Source organism: Octopus sinensis, linkage group LG7 (genome assembly GCF_006345805.1).
Source record: "Octopus sinensis linkage group LG7, ASM634580v1, whole genome shotgun sequence".
Lineage (NCBI taxonomy): Eukaryota > Metazoa > Mollusca > Cephalopoda > Octopoda > Octopodidae > Octopus > Octopus sinensis.
This window is the reverse complement of record NC_043003.1, coordinates 52,344,470-52,364,789: the sequence shown is the minus strand read 5'-3', so window position 1 is coordinate 52,364,789 and position 20,320 is coordinate 52,344,470. Positions and strand designations below refer to the sequence as shown.

At 37.6% G+C, this 20,320-nt stretch overlaps 1 protein-coding gene across 1 annotated transcript in view; it reads left to right on the top strand.

Moving 5' to 3' along the window:
- LOC115214184 (apelin receptor) overlaps nucleotides 1–19,516 on the top strand; it is a 65,082-nt gene extending 45,566 nt beyond the window's left edge. The window contains exon 3 of the mRNA XM_036504769.1: nucleotides 18,960–19,516. Coding sequence (XP_036360662.1) covers nucleotides 18,960–19,032 — 73 coding nt within the window. The 3' untranslated portion in view covers nucleotides 19,033–19,516. The remainder of the gene's footprint in view (nucleotides 1–18,959) is intronic.
- Nucleotides 19,517–20,320: the final 804 nt, after the last annotated feature.

Genomic DNA, 20,320 nt, shown 5'->3' with positions numbered 1-20,320 from the left:
CTAAACCTTTTAGAAACACCAACCAAAGAACACTTTTGGAGTCACAGATGAATGTAATTCTACATATAGCCTAAAAACACATTTTGTTGTCAACCGAAATGTATGCATTTTCATTTTAAGAAAATATTATTTCAATTTATGAAATTTTAAAATGTCGTTCTTACATTTCTTAATGCAAAATGTATGTGAAAAAGGAAAAGTAATATGTTATAAACTTCAAGTGAAAAGAAAATGTATTTCAGTCGAATATCTTACGATAACATTTCATTTGAATTAAAAAGAAAAATCTTATTGCAAATAGCGGACAGTAGTATCAAGGATTCTTTTTTATGTAAAAGAAATTTCAAAGATAGAAAATATGTGGCTAAAATCCTATGCACAGAATTCAGAAAATCAGAATAACAAATTCAGTGCAATTAATTCTGCATTTACCACACCGTTGCAGGAGTTCCATCTGTTGCAACATTGATAAGTTTATTCAGTGGAACAGCAGCATTTGTTAAGGCTCAGTCAAGCACACGTTTTTTATATCAACACCATGAGTCGATTCTTTTAATTCAACCAAACCCAACATCTCTTCTCTTACCTCAGAAGGGACATAACGAACAAATACCGCCAGTTGTTAATTGTTTTGTATGTAAGTTTGTTATGGCGAGAATCATGACACCCCTGTTAGAATGGACTAGCCGAACTCGTATAAGTAGTTGTGTGTTTGACTGCAGGCAATGAACGAAAATTCACCAAGTTCAAATCGGTGATTAGAGGGAAATTGCCGGCTGAGGAATATACAGAAAACACAAAATGTATATTAATGGACAAGGAAAGATTTGCGAAATTAAAGGAGTGGTTCGGAGCAAACATAGACCCATAGTGAATTATGGCGATTTGAAACTGGTAAAACGTAAGCGAGCTTTTTAATATTTTGGGAAAGACTACACACATGGTTCTACAAAAGAAAACAAAAGATATAAAAACTTTAATAAAAACAGTTAAATAGTACTGTTCGAGAGTGGAGTTCGAGTAGCCATCGCACCTTCATTAATTATAATCCATTTTCATTCATCCGTTTCATTTTTTTGTCCCCATTTGTATTGTTCTGTCTGTTCTTGTGCCGTCCCCACTGCGTTCGGGCCTTTGTGCCTAATAGAAAATCAGAGAAGAGATGAGAAATCGCAGTAAGTCGAAAGGTGTCGTTCGTGTGTTCGTGGAGTCGCAGGAAATTGTTGAAAAGTTGTTATTGTTCGTTGCGAGTTGTTTTAGATTGGTTACAGTCGTTGGCAGAGTATTTGGGAATACATCAAGTGGAGACAGTTGGTGTCTACCCTGTTCCGTGGTATTATATATCACACTATTATTAGTGCACGACACTAAGGTGACATATACAGTAATCCCGTTGCAAAAGTAGGGACGAGGATGTCCACTTATAGAAGTGGTGACGAGTGATTCGAAGTTTACGTTGGTCATTAACAGTTTTTTATGATAGTAAAAATTCGTTAATTATTGAAGACCTATTAGCTGACATATTACAGTTGCAAAATCAACAGCAACAGCAGCAACAGGAGTTGTACCAACAACTACAAGAGTGCAAGTGTTGGACAGACGATGAAAAGGTGAGACTACTGTTACGGAAACTGGGGCCTTCAGAACATGAAGAATACTGCAATTTTATCTTGCCTAAAAAAAAACAGATGAAATTTGTTTCGAGGAAACAATTGAATTGTTATCCAAAATGTTCAGCAATAAGAGTTCCCTGCATAACACTCGCTGGGAGTGTTTGAACCTAGAAAAGAAGAGGAGGAAAATTTTGTCTGTTATGCCGAAATCGTAAATAAAATGTGCGAAAAATCTAAACTGATGGAATAATCTCCTGACATTTAAATGCCTCATCTTTGTGCAAGATTTGACAGCAAACAAAGATGCAGAAATGCGTGCACGGGTTCTTACAAAACTAGAACAGAAGGGCCAGAATTTAACCCTGCAGGCAGTAGCAGAGAAATGTCAAAGAATTATCAACTTGCGATTGGACGTAAAGAAAATTGAAGAAAAAATATCCCTCAAGTACAGACATGTCGATCAGGATTAAATAAAAAAAAGAATGTTACGACCTAATACATGTCATGGATGTGGAGGTTTGCATTTCAAGAAAGACTGTCGATTTAAAACTCGGAAATGTTTTAGTTGCCGAGAAATAGGACATAAAGGTTCGCACTGCATAGCGAAGTAAAAGAGGTCGGAAAAAATTGTTCTAAAAAGGTTTGCTCAACGGAAAGTCGTGATGACACCCAAAAGAGAAAGTGTGTGTATATAAAAATAAACGACGCGAACATGAAACTACAACTAGACACAGAAGCGACTTTACAATTATCGATACCGACAAGTGGAAAAAAATTTGGAAACCTACATTAAAGAAAACATCGAAAAGTGCGCGAGGCATCACAGGTGAAAGATTACACTTCTAAGGCGAAACAGTAAGCGACTTTACATTTCGTGATAAAACTTGCAAAGCAAAAGTGTTTGTGTTTTAAAATGCAACAAACTTGTTCGGCACTGACTGGATAGAGTTGTTTGATTTATGGGGCCTCCCCATAAATCTCTTCTGTAAAAACATAAATAATTGTTCTTCCAGTAACAATAACGTGTCAGATGAATTCAGGAAAAACATTTTTTAATGCTTTTCCTGGAGTGTTGTCGGATAAATTAGGTTTGTGTACTAAGACAGAAGCATGTTTCGAAATTAAGGAAAACGCAATACCAGTGTTCAAACCAAAAAGAACGATATTGTTTGCTGCGATAAAACATGTCGGTGAAGAATTCGAGAGATTAGAGAAAATTGGAGTCATCCAAAAAGTGGAATATGCAAAATGGGCAGCTCCAATGGTGTGTATTAAAAACGAATAACAAAATCACTGGCTTGAATGAATGTCTGAAAACGTGTCACTATTTGCTACCTACGCCGGAGGATATTTTTGCGAAGTTAAACGGGGGCAAGATATTTTCGAAACTGGATCTCTCCGATGCGTACCTACAAATTAGAGTAGATGAGGAATGCTCAAAATATCAAACGATGAAAACAAATGAAGAACTATATAAATATAAAAGATTACCATTTGGTCTAAAGGTCCCACTTGCAATTTTTCAACAGGTTATGGATGCAATGTTAACAGACTGATGATATATTAATTAAAAAATGAATCTCGTGATCAGCATGTCGAGCACGTAAAATGCGTTTTTGAAAAAATAAGAGATTACGGTTTCACTCTGAGTAAGGAAAAATGTGAATTTTTCTTAACTAAAATTAAGTATTTAGGACAGATTATCGACAGGAATGAACGACAACCGGACCCGTCGAGGTAAGACGCAATCAAAAATATGCCTACTCCGATTAATATAACGACCTTACAAGTTTTACTAAGTCTACCGAATTATTATCAAAATTATATATAAATTATGAATGAATTGAGAGCTCCACTAAATAATTTGCTAAAAAAGGATGTGAAATGGAATTAGTCAAATAATTGTCAAGAGCCGTTTGACGATATTAAAAACATATTAATATCGGATTTGTCGCAGGCTCATTTCGATTCTGCGGCGGAGATTGTTGTAGCTTCTGACGCTTCTGAATACGACATAGGAGCAGTAATGCCACACAAATATAAAGACAGTAATATGAAGGCGATGGTTCATGCCTCACGTTCTCAGATAGCGGCAGAGAAAAACTATAGTTAAATTGAAAAAGAAGATCTAGCGGTCATTTTTGCCGTGAAGAAATTTCACATATTTTTGCACGGTAGAAGTCTTCGGTTACAAACTGACCACCGACCATTATTATCAATTTTGGGGTAAAAAAAAAGGAATTCTTACGCATACTGCAAATAGGTTACAACACTGGGGTATTATAATGTTGAATTAGGACTTTGATATGGAGTATATACCATCCAAGAGGTTAGGCCATGCGGATTGTTTATCAAGGGTAATTCCAAAAAATACGGAACTATTCGAAGATACCGTGATTGCTGCGTTGCGAGCGGAAAATGAAATAGAAATATTTTGTGCAATGTCATTAAGAAGCTGTCAGTAACTGTTCACGATATAAAATTAAAATCGGGGAATGACAAATTCATTACAAAGATGAAAGAAACGTTGAAGGCAAAAGAAAATAATATACGTAACTCAAATGCGAAACATTTTTTCTCTGTATGATAATGTGTTGATGTACACACAAAGAGTTGTGGTGCTAGACGCAGTGCAAGAGCGTGTATTAAGTGAATTTCATATGGGACACCCAGGGATTTCAAGACTGAAATCAGTAATGAGGAGTTACGTGTATTGGCCTTCTATGGACCGTGATATTGAACAATTGGTGAAATCCTGCAGAGGTTGTGCTCTCGTAGCAAAGTCACCACCGGTGAAATTCTAATCGTGACCTAAGACAGACAGTCCGTGGTCCAGGCTACATATGAATTTTCTGAACCGGTAAGCGGCGCGTATTATCTGATCATAGTAGACAGTAATACCAAAGTGGCTGGAGATATGTAAATGCAGTCAACCAACCTCGAAGGTAGCAATAAGGTTCCTTCACGAACTTTTTGCTCCGGACACCATAGTATCGGATAACGGAACGCAGTTTTTCGGGGTATGAATTTTAAAATTTCTGTGAGAGATAGGCAATCAATCACATTTCTATTCCGCTGTAATAGCCAAGATCAAATGAGCAAGCAGAATGCTACGTAGACACACTTAAGCGAGCACTAAAAAAAATCAGGAAATGAATTAGGCAATGATGCAGCGCTAATTCAATTCTTAAAGGTTTACAGGGTAACACCTAATTCGAACACCGGTTCAGGCAAATCGCCCGCATAGCTTATGTTTGCCCGGAAGATAAAATAAATTTTTGATAAATTAAACCCAAGAAACACAACAAAGTACTTTAATGTGGGAAATAAAGTTCACTTCAAAATAGATAACAATGGAAAACAAGGTTAAGAGAACGGTATAGTGACGAAGAGAATAGGCAGTATGATGTACATAATAAAAGGTCAAATAGGAGATCACAAACGACATTTGAACCAGTTGAATACTAGACATATCGAAGAAAGAGAAGAAATGCCGATGGAAGTTTGATATGACTTGTTCGATATTCCAACGCCAACGCCAAAAGAGGTTGACCCTAGGTTGATCAGCAATAGAAAACGTAAACAAACAGAACGACTAGAAATAGTCCCTAAGCAGAAGAAGAATTAAAACTTCTAAGGAAATTAAAATCTAAGAAAAAGAGAGAGGGGATGATGAAAAAATAGACTACAATTAAACAAACAAGTTGCACTTCCTACAGAAGTCAAATCTCAAAAGGGAGATGTTATGGCGAGATCATGACACCCCCTGTGAGAATGGACTAGCCGAACTCGTATAAGTAGTAGCGTGTGTGACTGAGAGCGAGAAATGAGAAATCGCAGGAGGTCGAAAGGTGTCGTTCGTGAGCTCGTGGAGTCGCAGGAAATTGTTGAAAAGTTGTTATAGTTCGTTGAGAGTTGTATTTGAATTGGTTACAGTTGTTGGCAGAGTATTTGGGAATACAGCGAGCGGAGACAGCTGGTGTCTACCGCGTTCCGTGGTATTGTATATCACACTGTTATTAGTGATACTGTATATCATATTGTTATTAGTGCACGACACTAAGGTGACATATACTGAAATCATGTTATAAAACAGTTGATTCATCAATCGTTGAAGTAAAAGAAAATCAGTTTACATGTTAACTGCAATATCAGCGCTGATCTAAAATATTTGCCTATCTGTAGTATGACGTGAAATTTGTGTTTGTGCTATATGTCGCTGAGATTTTGCATTATTTGAAACTAATACTGCAACAACATCTGTATTCTTGAGAAATTCTATATCTGAACTAGCAGTTTGTAAGGGAAATAACTATATAAGCATTTTTAGAGATGTAAAGTATAATAGCCATCTCAATATGGCTAACCACAAACGGGGGGTGTTACTGTAGCTTTTTACGTTCTGAGATTTAATAATAAATTTTTAGAGAGTTACTTCCCTTATATATGCCAAAAATGCATTAAAAATGGGAAAAATTGATGGTAATTTTTTTTTTAAATCGTAGACTCATCGTAGACGCGCGCTAATACCCAAAAGGGCTCGATATGAATCACGAATATAAGATACCCGGTTTTGGTTAAACTGCACCGCAAAATGTGGGAGTAGTTAGGAATCTAAATCGTAGGAGACAGACAGCACACAACCTCACTTTTATATATTTGCATTTAGCTTCTTTGCTAAACGTTGTCAACCGTATATGCTGGCTATTTAGCGACAATTTATAACAAAATTAACTTGTTTTCCGTAATTCTTAGGTGGTTAATTATGCAAAAAGATTTTGTGATTTGTTTCATAGTGGAGTTTCCAGTTGTTGACTTTGTAATGACTGACATAAGGCGGATAAGGCAAAAATGTCTATCTCCTTTAAAGGTAAATTCGAAAATCTTCCTCCCACTCTGGCTTAAAATTTCTGTTTTCATCATCATATGTTCGTTTCTTTACAATTTGATGATGCCATCTTCCTTCTTAAATTTGATATAAGCACTTGCAGACAAAACTTGTTTCCAAAATCTTACAACTAAGCATGTACAGCTGAGCAGCTTGTATTACACAGCGTTAATGTACATGACAAGTTAACACGCCGGTCAAAATGCTTTGCAGTATTTCATCCGAATTTACGTTCTGAGTTCAAATTCTGATATGGTCGACTTTTTCTTTTAATCTTTTTGAGGGCGATAAAATAAGCACGAGTTAAGCACTGGGGCCGATATAATCGACTGTCTCCATCTCCCAAAATTTCAGGCCTTGTGAAAGGAATGGTCGAGGTTAGATGCTGAAGACCATCTATGGCCAGTTTCAACCCTCCTGAAGGCAATGCTATTTGAAACAGGTTCGCACGCCATATATTAGCTGTGAGTCAATTACAGTTATCTCCCCTTTCGAATATTCTAGAACATTTCAAGCAACCGAGTTTAGCTCCTCCTTTGCTAGCATACAAGGCGTAACTGCTAAACCACACACAGGAGGACGTTAGAAGCGATATCGCCTACTTAAGAACGAATTCCAGTTGAATCTCTCTTTTCTTCTCTAAGAGAGCCAGGCATAAGGAATCTATATTCTTTCCTACCAGTAACTCGCTATGGTATTCTACGCCTAGTGCCTGCCTGAAAGTAATTTTTGTAGTTTGAATTCCTCCCTATTTCCTCACTGTCATCGTGGAACATTAGCAAGATGTTCAGAAACTTTTTACGTCAATCTCAGATAACCTAATTGAACATTGTCTACTCAGTATGAATTCGTTTGTTATGCACCTGAATAAAACCTTGGATTCGAAGTTGTTCACGCACTGATACAAGTGTTTGTTATCACTTACTGCACTAGAGGTATAATACAACCATTGAATTAATGACCCAGTACAGTCGTTAAAGTGCTGACATCTTCATTAGCGACTTCCTTCGCTAAACTCCTCTGTGCACCCAAATCTTCAACCCTGTTTTCCTTAACTTCTGTCTTTTGATATTCTTCTGTAATCCTTTCTAACCTTAATTTTTTTTTATCCCTCTGCCTCTCACCATTCCTACCCTTAGCACTAAGGAACAATACCTCAGTCAGATTTAGCACTATCATTTAGAATTGATTGTTGCTCGTTGCTGTATTAGGGAGGAAAGTCCATCGTGAAGTAAAATAATATAGAGTTAATCAGTCCCTTCTATTATAGGCACAGGGCCTGAAATTTTGGGGGCGTAGGCTAGTCGATTACATCGACCACAGTACTTGACTGGTATTTATTTTATCAACCCCGGAAGAAGGTCGACCTCGGCAGAATTTGAATTCAGAACGTAAAGACGGACGAAATGCCGCTATGCGTTTTGCCCGGCGTGCTAACGAATCCGCCTTATTGAGTACAATATTACTCTAAGCGGATAATACGTCAATGACTATTGTAAAAAGAGAAATATGGTAAGTAGTGAAAAATAAAGAACGGAAGAGATATCAAATAAATGTTCCTATTTGTTGTCGCTTTCGAGTGTGTGTGTGACACACTATAGCTTGTTTTTAAAAAGAGTGTTAAAAATAACATCCTACATGAAAACAATCATATCCTTATAAATTTATACTTATAAATATAGTGAAACATAGCGAAAATCCAGAGAAACATATTGAAAAGCCAGATAGTACAAAACTAAAATAGAAGGGATGGAAATTTAAAAATTCATTACAATTTTATATTTGGGTTTATTTGAACTTGTCGGGAACTGTCGTTTCTTCTTCCCACAAAAATAAGAAAAACTCTTCTCGCAGTACTACACTACTAGTATCAACTCATACCGAATAATTAATCATAAAACTTGATTTATTTTTCCTCTTATTTAACTTGATGAAAAAAGAGCTCAGCCAGAAAATTTCCATGAGCAACATATATTAATGGTCAAAGGGCCGCATATTAACAGTCAAACATCTACGTGTGGCTCACAAACCTCGGTTTAGCCACTCTGTAATATTATAAAGTCATCGCAAGAGAACAAGTTAGTTTTTAATTTAGCTAGTTAAAATTATCCAGATTTCTCTCTCGCTCTCACCATTGCCAGTGCAAAAGCAACCTGGCTAAGTGCCTTGGAAATTTAGTTCATGTTATATAACATTCATCATTAGTGCTTTAACGTCCACTTTTCTATATCTGTATGGGTTAGATAGAGTTTATTGAAGCAGATTTTCTATCGCCAAATGCTTTTCTTGTCAGCGACCCTAACCCGTTTCAAAGCAAAGTAATATTTCATCATACATACATACATACATACATACATACATACATACATACATACATACATACATACATGTTTGCAGTGCCAGTATTCATACCAACATTTGGGCTACTTGACTCGACGCTTGATGAGATCCGAGCCATTGATACGAAAATCCAGAAGATACTAACCAGCACACATAATTTCCGCATCAACAGTGACGTAGACCTATCTACCTAAAACGAAAACAAAGCGGCAGAGGCTTAATATCGATCCAGACTGCCTTTGAATGTCGTATCATATCTTTTCGACATCTTTTAACCACCAAGTGTCGAAGTGCATCCCTTGACCAAGTTTGTATAAATAAGGCTAATAACATAAGACTTGGAAAGCAGCTCTTTGAGCAGCATTCTTTGTCTAAAAACTTTAAACACAAGCCCAAAGAAGTCGTACAACTCTGTCGCAGCATATCATCAGATGAAAGGGTGGGCGTATATCAGCAGAAGACAATGCATGGATATGTTAGCAGTAAGCTCCAGGATGATACTAACATTGATCATCAAAGCAGTCTATCATGGACCAACAACCAGTTTACTAACTTCCATTTTGAAGGGTATGCGTTTGCAATCCTGAAACAGGAAATATCAACCTGATGCACAAAAGAGACAGAGACACAGGAAAACCAGCAAAATGTGACAACCGATGCAGTCTTTATGGGGTTAACATTGAAGATAACACCCACGTCATAAGCAGTTGTCCGAAAATAACACACAGTATTGTCTACCGATGAGACATGATGTAGCTAAGGCACTGTATAATGAGATCCGTCCGAAGGATAACTCTGAGGCCAGTGAAATAAAAACCCACAGTGTGGTGGGACACATAGCCACTCATAAGGAGTACTAATGGAATACCCCAGTAAAAATCTCATTAAAATGTAAACATAGCAGTGTAGGAGTGGGTGGGTGGGTGGTAAGTAGCTTGCTTACCAACCACATGGTTCCGGGTTCAGTCCTACTGCATGGCACATTGGGCAAGTGTCTTCTGCTAGCCTCGGGCCGACCAAAGCCTTGTGAGTGGATTTGGTAGACGGAAACTGAAAGAAACCCGTTGTACACATGTATGTGTATGTGTGTGTGTGTGTATATATATATATGTATGTGTGTGTGTGTGTGTGTGTGTGTGTATATATGTGTGTGTGTGTGTGTGTGTGTGTGTGTGTGTGTGTGGTGTGTGTGTGTGTGTGTGTATGTTTGTGTGTCTGTGTTTGTCCACCCACATCGCTTGACAACCGATGGTGATGTGTTTATGTCCTCGTAACTTAGCGGTTCGGCAAATGAGCCGATAGAATAAGTATTAGGCTTACAAAGAATAAGTCCTGGGGTCGATTTACTCGACTAAAGGGGTGCTCCAGCATGGCCACAGTCAAATGACTGAAACAAATAAAATAGTAAAAGAATAAATGATTTGGGATAAAGAGAAACTGTGTACAGTTGCGGAAATCAGCTGCCCAGCGGATCTTAATATTAAGCTAAAGATCAGCGAAAAAAGAAATACCTGTGAAAAGATTTACAGTTACTCTACCCAGATTAAAAGTTCTAAGTTTATACCTGTAATTATTAGAGCACTGGGACATGCAACACACTGTTTGAATACCAATCTTGAGAAATTAGGCTTCTCAAAACCAGAAAGGAGAAAGTTGATTCAAAGACTGCAGATCCAAGCTATCACTGGAACTGTAAACATCTGTAAAACTTTCCAGAAATTTATCATTTCAGTATATATGAGCGTGTCTAGACACGCAGCTACATTTATGAAAATACATACATAAAACAAAACATATAAATCTGCACATGCACTAACTCCAAATACTGCATACGTACATACATGCATGCATACATACATATATACATATATACATAAATACCCAGTCGATGTTGCTAAAATTCCAATAAAGGAGCCTTGGCTCTAGATTAGAAACCGGCTTTTTCTGTATTGGTAAGAAATCTTGAAATAAAACTGAATAATGACATACATACATACTTGCATGCATATATACATACACACGCGCGCGCGCGCGCACACATGCACACACACACACACCACACACACACACACACACACACTCACACATATATGCATACACATACATGCATACATACATACATACCTACAGACATACATGCATGTATACATACATACATACATACATACATACATACATACATACATACATACATACATACATACATACATACATACATACATAGATAAAGCCCCACCCACCTCGGTCATGAATGACCATGGAATTGCACCTAGAAAGTTTCCCGTCGAAGCACAAGTCCGGGCTAAGTTATTTATGGAAGACCAGCAGTCGCCAATGCATGCCAGCCTCTCCACTCCACACCACCGATGTTATCCAAGGGAAAGGCAAAGGCTGATACAGTTTGGCGCCAGTGACGTCACAACTCATTTCTACAGCTTAGTGGACTGGAGCAACGTGAAATAAATTGTATTCCTCAAGAACGGAAAACACATCCCTGTCCGGGAATAGAACTCACTATCTCATGGTTGTGAGCCCGACGCTCTAACCACAGAGCCTTGTGCCTTCACACATACATACATACATACATGTGGTTAGGAAGCAACCTTCGTAATCACACAGCCACGATTGTGTCATTGTTAATAAATATAAATTTTTTCAAAACATTGTATATAATTATTTCTTTAATTGTTATTTCAAATTCTTGGGAGACTTGGGGGATAAAATATACAGTACCCGACCAATTATCCGGAAAGCTTGGGACCGGAATTGTCCCGGATTTTCTGGTTTTCTGGAGACAGTCAAGATATATACTTAAAATATTAAATGAATTATTTTAAAATGTAAATGGCCATTTTATGTTCAACATATTCAAATTTATTCACCTCTAAAGCAGGGCCTGTTTAATATTTATTAATCCATTTAAAATTCATAAGATATTATAGCGAATACCATGTACAGGGTGCGGTAAATAAACTGTCGTCCAAATTACGCAAAAATGAAAATAACACTGACATATCATTTTAATAGATATAATTACCAAAATTACATAAAAATATCTTGAAATACTAAGGAGTAAATTTATTCAATAAAATCGCCATTGGATTTAACCACGGCCTCCAGACAACTTCGGAATCTCCTGCAACTCTTCTGTTTAAATTGGTGAATGCTGCCATAATCCTTGTCTTCACTTCGTCTTTGGTATTACAAGTATTTTTGATCTTTTGCTCAACTGCGCCCCACGCATAATAATCAAAGGGGTTGTAGTCTGGAGAGTTGGGTGGCCAGATGTTAGGGGTGATGTGGTCGCAGAAATTATTTGATAGCCATTACTGGGTTCTCCTGCCTGTGTGACATGGTGCAGAGTCCTGTTGCCAGAATTAGGGTCTTCCAGCAGCCACCCTCTTGACCCAGAACAGCACTACCTTCCCCAGGCACTTGATATAGGCCTCCGTGTTGTGAGGTCGTGTGAGAAGATGAATGGGGGCATAACGTCGCCATCACTAGTGATCAACTCCAAACACAACGGTGTTGACTGGATGTTTGATTTTTATCATTCTCAGTACATGTCCTCAGATTGCACTGTTCTCAGACTGACACCCAAACACCCTGAAATGTTCGTATTGGAGCTTCCGGCGCGAATGCCAAGCAGTACAGCATGTTGTTTCCAAATTCCTGGCAGAGTGAATTGCGCCATAGTGTTGTTTTTCTCACAGACGGTGCTCAACTAAGAACTTGCCATACTGTGTAGTCGACAAAATCAAATAAAACAATGCGCATGCGCGTAATTAAAAATATATATTTCTTTACTACCCACAAGGGGCTAAACACAGAGGGGACAAACAAGGACAGACAAACGGATTAAGTCGATTACATCAACCCCAGTGCGTAACTGGTACTTAATTTATCGACCCCGAAAGGATGAAAGGCAAAGTCGACCTCGGCGGAATTTGAACCCAGAACGTAACGGCAGACGAAAAACGGCTACGCATTTAACCCGGCGTGCTAACGTTTCTGCCAGGGCGATAGTCTCCCCACCGTACCCTGTATGCACTATAATGTTTATAGGATGAAAATTAAATGAAAAGCAAATACGATGCTATTTTACAGATAGTAATTAATCCTTTCTATTGAAAGCACAAGGCCTTAAATTTGGGGGAAGGGATTGAGTCGATTACATTGACCACAGTGCGTAACTGGTATTTATTTAATAGTAATTAATACAATTCTAAAGCAGGGTAGGTTTAATTTTCATCAATCTACTTCAAAAAAAATAATAAGGAACAAAATTATTATTAACACACCGTATACAGATTAGCCAACTTCAAAAACAGGGTCTATTTTTTCAATACTGGGTACAGTCTATTGCACAGTATTTCCGGATATCTGGAAGCCGGATAAATTTTTTTCTGTATTTTAATGTCCATACAAATCTTCCCTGTTGAAGGGCGATTACTCTCATCTGAAAAAGAGTAACGTGAAAACAGCCAAAGTTCAGCACAATAAAAATTGTTATTAATTTGCTTTTGTCATATCCTCTACACATATTGGTTTAAAATTTTGGAACGAGGCCAGAAATTTCGGGGAGGGGGAAAGTCGATTACATCGACCCCAGTACTCTACTAGCACTTATTTTATCGACCACCCCCACCAACAGGATGATGTGGGGGTAAAGTCGATCCCGGAGGAATTTTAACTCAGGACGTAAAGGAAGACGAAATGCTGCAAAGAATCTGGTTCGTCATGCTAACGATTCTTATTTCTTTATTGCCCACATGAGGCTAAACATAGAGGGGACAAACAAGGACAAACAAGTGGATTAAGTCGATTATATCGACGCCAGTGTGCAACTGGTACTTAATTTATCGACCCCGAAAGGATGAAAGGTAAAGTTGACCTCGGTGGAATTTGAACTCACAACGTAACGACAGACGAAATACCTATTTCTTTACTACCCACAAGGGGCTAAACACAGAGGACAAACAAAGACAGACAAAGGGATTAAGTCGATTACATCGACCCCAGTGCGTAACTGGTACTTAATTTATCGGCCCCAAAAGGATGAAAGGCAAAGTCGACCTCGGCGGAATTTGAACTCAGAACGTAACGGCAGACGAAATACCGCTAAGCATTTCGCCCGGCATGCTAAGGTTTCTGCCAGCTCGCCGCCTTACGCTAGGCAACTATTACTAGATGTTTTGAAGGGAGAGATATTTGGTCTTCAACCAAGTGTTGTAATCATACCGTGAATAATATCACAAAATTGAAAAATGAATTGCACCTTATATCACATGTTGTTCAAAAACGCCTGAAAGTATATAACGTGAGAGGATCTTTTCGATTTAAACTACCTCTTTTGACTTTATTCCTCAACTTGTTTTAGTCATTGTACCACAGTCATGACCGGGTACCAACATCAAGAGATTTAGTCAACCAAATCAAACCCAGTACACATTATCTTTTTCAAAAAGCTTTGTACGTATTCTACTGCAGCCGCACACACATACACACACAAACGCACGCACATAAACGCGCGCGTACGCATGCACGCGCGCCCAGACACACACACACACACACACACACACACCCACATTACGGGATTTCAATACACTTCCTGTGAACCAAATTCACTCACAAAGCATTGGTCGGTCTGGAGTTATAGTAGAAACAATTTATCTAAGATGTCACGCAAGAGAAGGAACCCGCAAATACGTTGTTGTGAGGTGAACCTCTTAACCACACAGCCATGCCTGCTCCTATAGAGAATTGGGGAGTCTCCTAACAGGAAGTTTTACGGTTTATTGGTACTCTTCAGAGATAACGTACTCGGCTCCCTTTCATGAAAAATGTCCACACAAATCTGAGCAAAAAATTTCTGCAGTTTTGGGCGAGGGTTACGTTCATTCACATTCACTTACGAAAATCACAACCATCCTTTTTTTTTTGTATGAGAAATCTATATATATAAAACTGTAGTTGTGTGAGTGTCTGTCCCCTTCGATTTAGATTCCTAACTACTCCCACATTTTGCGGTGCAGTTTAACCAAATTCAGGTATCTTATAGTCGTGATTCATATCGAGCCCGTCTGAGTATTAGCGCGCGTCTACGATGAGTCTACGATTTTAAAAATAATTTAACATCATTTTTATTCCATTTTAATGCATAATTTTTCGTGTGTCGATGGCGGCGGAGTTGGCGTCCATGGTCACACCTGCACCTGTTTGCTTCTCCTCCTTCTTCCCTCCCTCGTGAAGTTGTGGGGAAGGGAGTGTAAGGAAATCAACGTCGTAAAGCGTTGTCAAGGAGACCAGCGTTCTTTTAGAACAACGACTTCATGGCTTGAAGACACCAAAACAGAAATGGCTAAGAAAGCCCGAATTGGCATCTATAAGGGAAGTAACTCTCTAAAAATGCTTATATAGTTATTTCCCTTACAAACCCGAGCAACGCCGGGCGATACTGCTAGTTAATAATAAAAAAGGTAAGGATACTTTACATATATGACTGTGCTTTTATTTTTTATCTTTAATTTTAGTCAATCAGCACTGTTTAGCTTTCAATTAAGTATTGAAATCACGCTGTGGATTTTACCAAATTTATATTTAAATCGCAGCTTATTATTATCAGAAAGTTGGCAGAATCGTTAGAGCGTCAAAACAAAAGCCGCCTTGTGATATTTGTAACGGCTCTTTACATTCTGTGTTCAAATCCCGCCGTGGTCAATTTTGTCTTTCACCTTTCCAGGGTCGATAAAATAAAGTACCAGTCAAGTACTAATCCCCACCCACCAAAATTGCTGGCTTTGTGCCTAAATTTTCACATGTATTTTTCAAGCCTGTTACGAAAACCAAAACCTTCTCTCTCAATCTTGCGCCTGCTTGGAGAAATTAATAATAAAAAGGTTAGAAAGCACTACGTAATGAAATATTTTGTAGGCAAATAAAATTTAAATAACCACTAACTTTCGTCATCATTTTTATCTTTTCCAATATATTTCTGACTCTACGAGAACTTTTACGCTTCTTATTTCATTTCGGCCTTACATTTCAATAGCTCAACACGCTGAAATCATCTGTAAAAATTTTCAGTCCAAAAGTTGAAGGTGTGGTACGAAAAAGAACCACTATTCATATTTTTCCGAAAAGAATATTGGTGTTGATTTAGATTGCACCCAAGAGAGGTCACTCTGTATAAACTATTCTTATACAAGGGACGTCACTCTATACATCGTTGAATCATCAAATATTGACAGATGTCAGTATTTAAACACACAAATGTTGAAAAAAAATGTGGAAAAATAAAAAATAGAAATTACAAGTGTTCTATAGTTTTCTAGCTATTTTTACTAGGTTTATAAATATATTATCATATTTTCCGTGGATATTAAACACTTTTCCACAGATTTTTAAACTTTTCAGAATTTGTTATATATAAACCAAACAAAAATTGCCTGTACTGTGTATTATACATACATACATACATACATACATACATACATACATACATACATATATATACATACATATATATATATATATATATAATATATATATATATATAATATATATATATATATATGCATCTGTGCATGCCATTATTCAGTTTTATTTCTTGCTAATGGAGGAAGAGCTGGATCGATAAATTAAGTACCAGTCGATGTAATCAACTCATCCCCTCCCCAAAAAATTCCTACCCTTGTGGAAAAATTTGAAACCATTATTATTATTATTATTATTATTATTATTATTATTATTATTATTATTATCATTGAGTGAGAGAGCAGTGCATACCATCAAAGTGACACTGGAGTAAAATATACGAAGCCCAGTATACCCATCATCACTACCCGCCTGATACTGGTACACCAAGCACATGCATCACAACTATATGTTCGTGACTTGGTGATCTCATACCAAGGTCAATAGCGCGTGACCTTGCAGATGGTGCCCAGTTAGAATTTTCTTCTGGTCGAGTAACCCATCGCGCTCAAAAAGTCCCTGAATAAGGTTTGTTTAAGGATGATGAACAAAACACCCACGTCTCCAGAAGTGATTTATTCCAACCTCAAAGAACTCCTCTCAACACTTGGCTACGATGCTCCCCCACACTTCTGCTCGTGATCAGAGATGTACATATCGTCAGCCACTAAGAAACATGCTCAACTGGTTATGGTCAAACAAGTGACTGGCAAATCTGTGGTATTGAACAGAATATTTGCTGTAGCCCATTTTTATTCCAAGACAAATCAATGTACATGATAACATTTCCAATCAGTTAAGATCAGAAGCCATGAAAGTCACTGCCTGGTGCTGCATCAGGGCATTTATTATTATTATTTCAGGCCTTGTGCCTTTAGTAGACAGGATTATTATTACTATTACTAAGGCGTGAAGGCGCGTGGCACAGTGGTTAGAGCGTCGAACTTACGACCGTGAGGTTGTGAGATCGAATCCCGGACCGGGCTGCGTGTTGTGTTCTTGCGCAAGACACTTTATTTCACGTTGCTCCAGTTCATTCAGCTAGTTGCGACGTCACTGGTGCCAAGCTGTATCGTCCTTTGCCTTTCCCTTGGATAACATCGGTGACGTGGAGGGATGAGGCTTCCATAAACAACCTTGCCCGGACTTGTGCCTCAGCGGGTAAGTTTCTAGGAGCAATCCCATGGTCATTCGTGACCAAAGGGGATCTCGGATCTTTTCGTTTGAACGGCAGTTTTTTCTAGCGGTGTCATGTGAAATTGTCACCCATAATTATAACCCTAGTATCGATCTATTGCATTTCAATCTGTTTTAGGGTTAGGGGAAGGGTATCTTTTTTTCTTCCAAATGTAAATAAACCCAATCTGTTTCTTAAACGAGGGACATATTCATACGGCACAGAATGTTTTCACCTCAATAGACATCATTGATTGGTTGAAATTGCAGAAATTGAAGAAAAAAACAACAAATATCTTACAAACTATAGAATGTTCTCAATAAACCCAAGAGAAAAAGATGTTTTATAAACACATTCTACCAGTATACGAAGTTTAAAAAGGTTAATTTACGTGGAAATTATTTTTAAAAACTGCTGGTCAAACCGAAAAGATCCGGGATCTCCGATATTACTAAGGCAGAATCGTTAGTCGAACGAAATACTCAGCGGCAAGTCGTCCGTCGCTAAGTTCTGAGTTCAAATTCTGCCGAGCTCGACTTCGCCTTTCATCCAATAATAATAAGTATCAGTTGAACACTGGGGTCGATGTAATTGACTTACCCACTCCTCTAAAAATTATTGACATTGTGCCAAAATTTGAAATCATTATTATTTAACTTCTCAGAGCTCTCGATCTTAGTTGCTCTAATTGATTCTGGGAGAGCGGACAGCAACCTTTAATCAGAGATCTCTCATCAGGGGTCTCTTTCTGCAAACTATAAGTTTTGGTACTTAGATGTCAACCTATCGTGGAAAACACTCAACACTCAAGCACCAATCCCAAAATCCTAGCTGCCCCCAATAAAACAGGTTTTGGGGGCCTGCTGTACTCTCATGTCAATTCCACTTTCTCTGACACATTTCTCGAACCAGGTCGTTAGTGTTCCGAGTGCCCCTACAACTAATGGAATAATAGTTACTCTCCTCATTGCCCACATTCTTGCAATTTCGTCATTTTGTAGTTTGTATTTTTTTCCATCTTTTCCAGCTCTTTGTTGTCTACGCGTGAATCCCCAGGTATGCATCATCATCATCATCATCGTCGTCATCGTCATCTTCATCATCACCGTCATCGTCGTCGTCATCGTCATCGTCATCATCATCATCATCATCATCATCATCATCATGGTGGTGACAAGCTGACAGAATTGTTAGCACGCCGGACGAAATTTCTGGGTCGATAAATTAAGTACCGGTGAAACACTGGGGTCGATGTAATCGACTAGTCCCCTCCCCAGAAATTTCAGGCTTTGTGCCTTTAGTAGAAACGGTTATTATTATTATTATTATTATTATTATTATTATTATTATTATTATTATTGTTATTATTATTATTATTATTATTATTATTATTATTATTATTATTATTATTATTATTATTATTTATTTATTTATTATTAATTATTTATTGATATTATTGTTTCAGATGCTGCGTGAAGTTCCTGGCCTTATTTGAAATATGTATTGACCAGACAAGTGTCGACCCTTTAAAGACATAGCCGTCGGGGATTATTTCCAATAATTTATTCTCAATCTGCTTCCATCTTTAGTCACAAGTAAATCTGCTACAACATCAGATTTTCACCAAATTGTTTAGTTGAAACACCAATCGTAAAGATTTAGATGAAATTCTTTGTTGCATCAAGCATTTACTGTCGTTGTTTACTTTGCATGCTTTAGAATCTAAGTAACAACTTGGCACAGCTGATCTTTCTTAAACTGGTAGCCTGTTTTATTTTCATTGACATGTTTTTGAATGGCCTTCTATAGCACCTATTATGAAATCAATGTTAAACATATCGGATTTGCAAGAAAAAAATATGATGTATCCTGCTTAATATTACCAAAACTTTTTGAAGTATTTATTAAAGGAATAATTCTTTCCTCTAGCTTTTAGATTTTAATATTTAAATTTCTATTATAAAGATGGCGAGCTGGAAGAATCGTGAGCACACCGGGCAAAATGCTTAGCAGCATTCCTCTGTCTTTATGTTCTGAGTTCAAATTCCGATGGAGCCGTCTTTGCCTTTCATCCTTTCGAGTCGATAAAATAAGTACCAGTTGAACACTAGGGTCGATTAAATCGATTTGTCCCTTTCCCAAACCTGCTGGCCTTGTACCAAAATTTGAAACCAATATCAAAATTTTTATTGTTCAGTATGCCAGACTGCTCAGAGAAAATATTTATGCTTTAAAACAGAGATCAAAACTTGGAAATCTTAAGCCCATTAAGCATATTTAGTGATAAGTATCATCATATTTTCCACCCTATTCTTCTAAACCAAACAAGTACATGAAAAGATAATTCTTTGAATTAAGAAATATCAAGAATACCTGAGTCAAGGTGAGTTTATTCCGTAGTACGAGGTGGTGCCGAAAAGTTCCAGGCTTTAAGGGTATCGCGAAAGGTCAAGTTGGCGGCCCAACCTTTCGAGTTCTTTTACAAGGCTTAGAAAAACTGAAGGACCGCTTTGTGAATCTGTGTGTGAATCTGAGAGGGGAAGACGTTGTATAAAATCATAATTAACTTATCCTCTTGTGTTTTCTTTTACCCAAAGCCAGGAATTTTCATCACCTCCTCGTATTTTACATAGTGTAAAAGTATTGTCATCGTCTAATATCGAATAGTTTTTAACCTCAGATCATCTACTTCTTGTAAGAAACATTTCAAATAAAGCAGCTTCATATTATATTTCTTAGTTATGCTTAATCATTTATAATCTCGCCATACAAGACAATCATATATACACGCACTAGACTCTCTTTCTTTCTTTCTTTCTCTCGGGA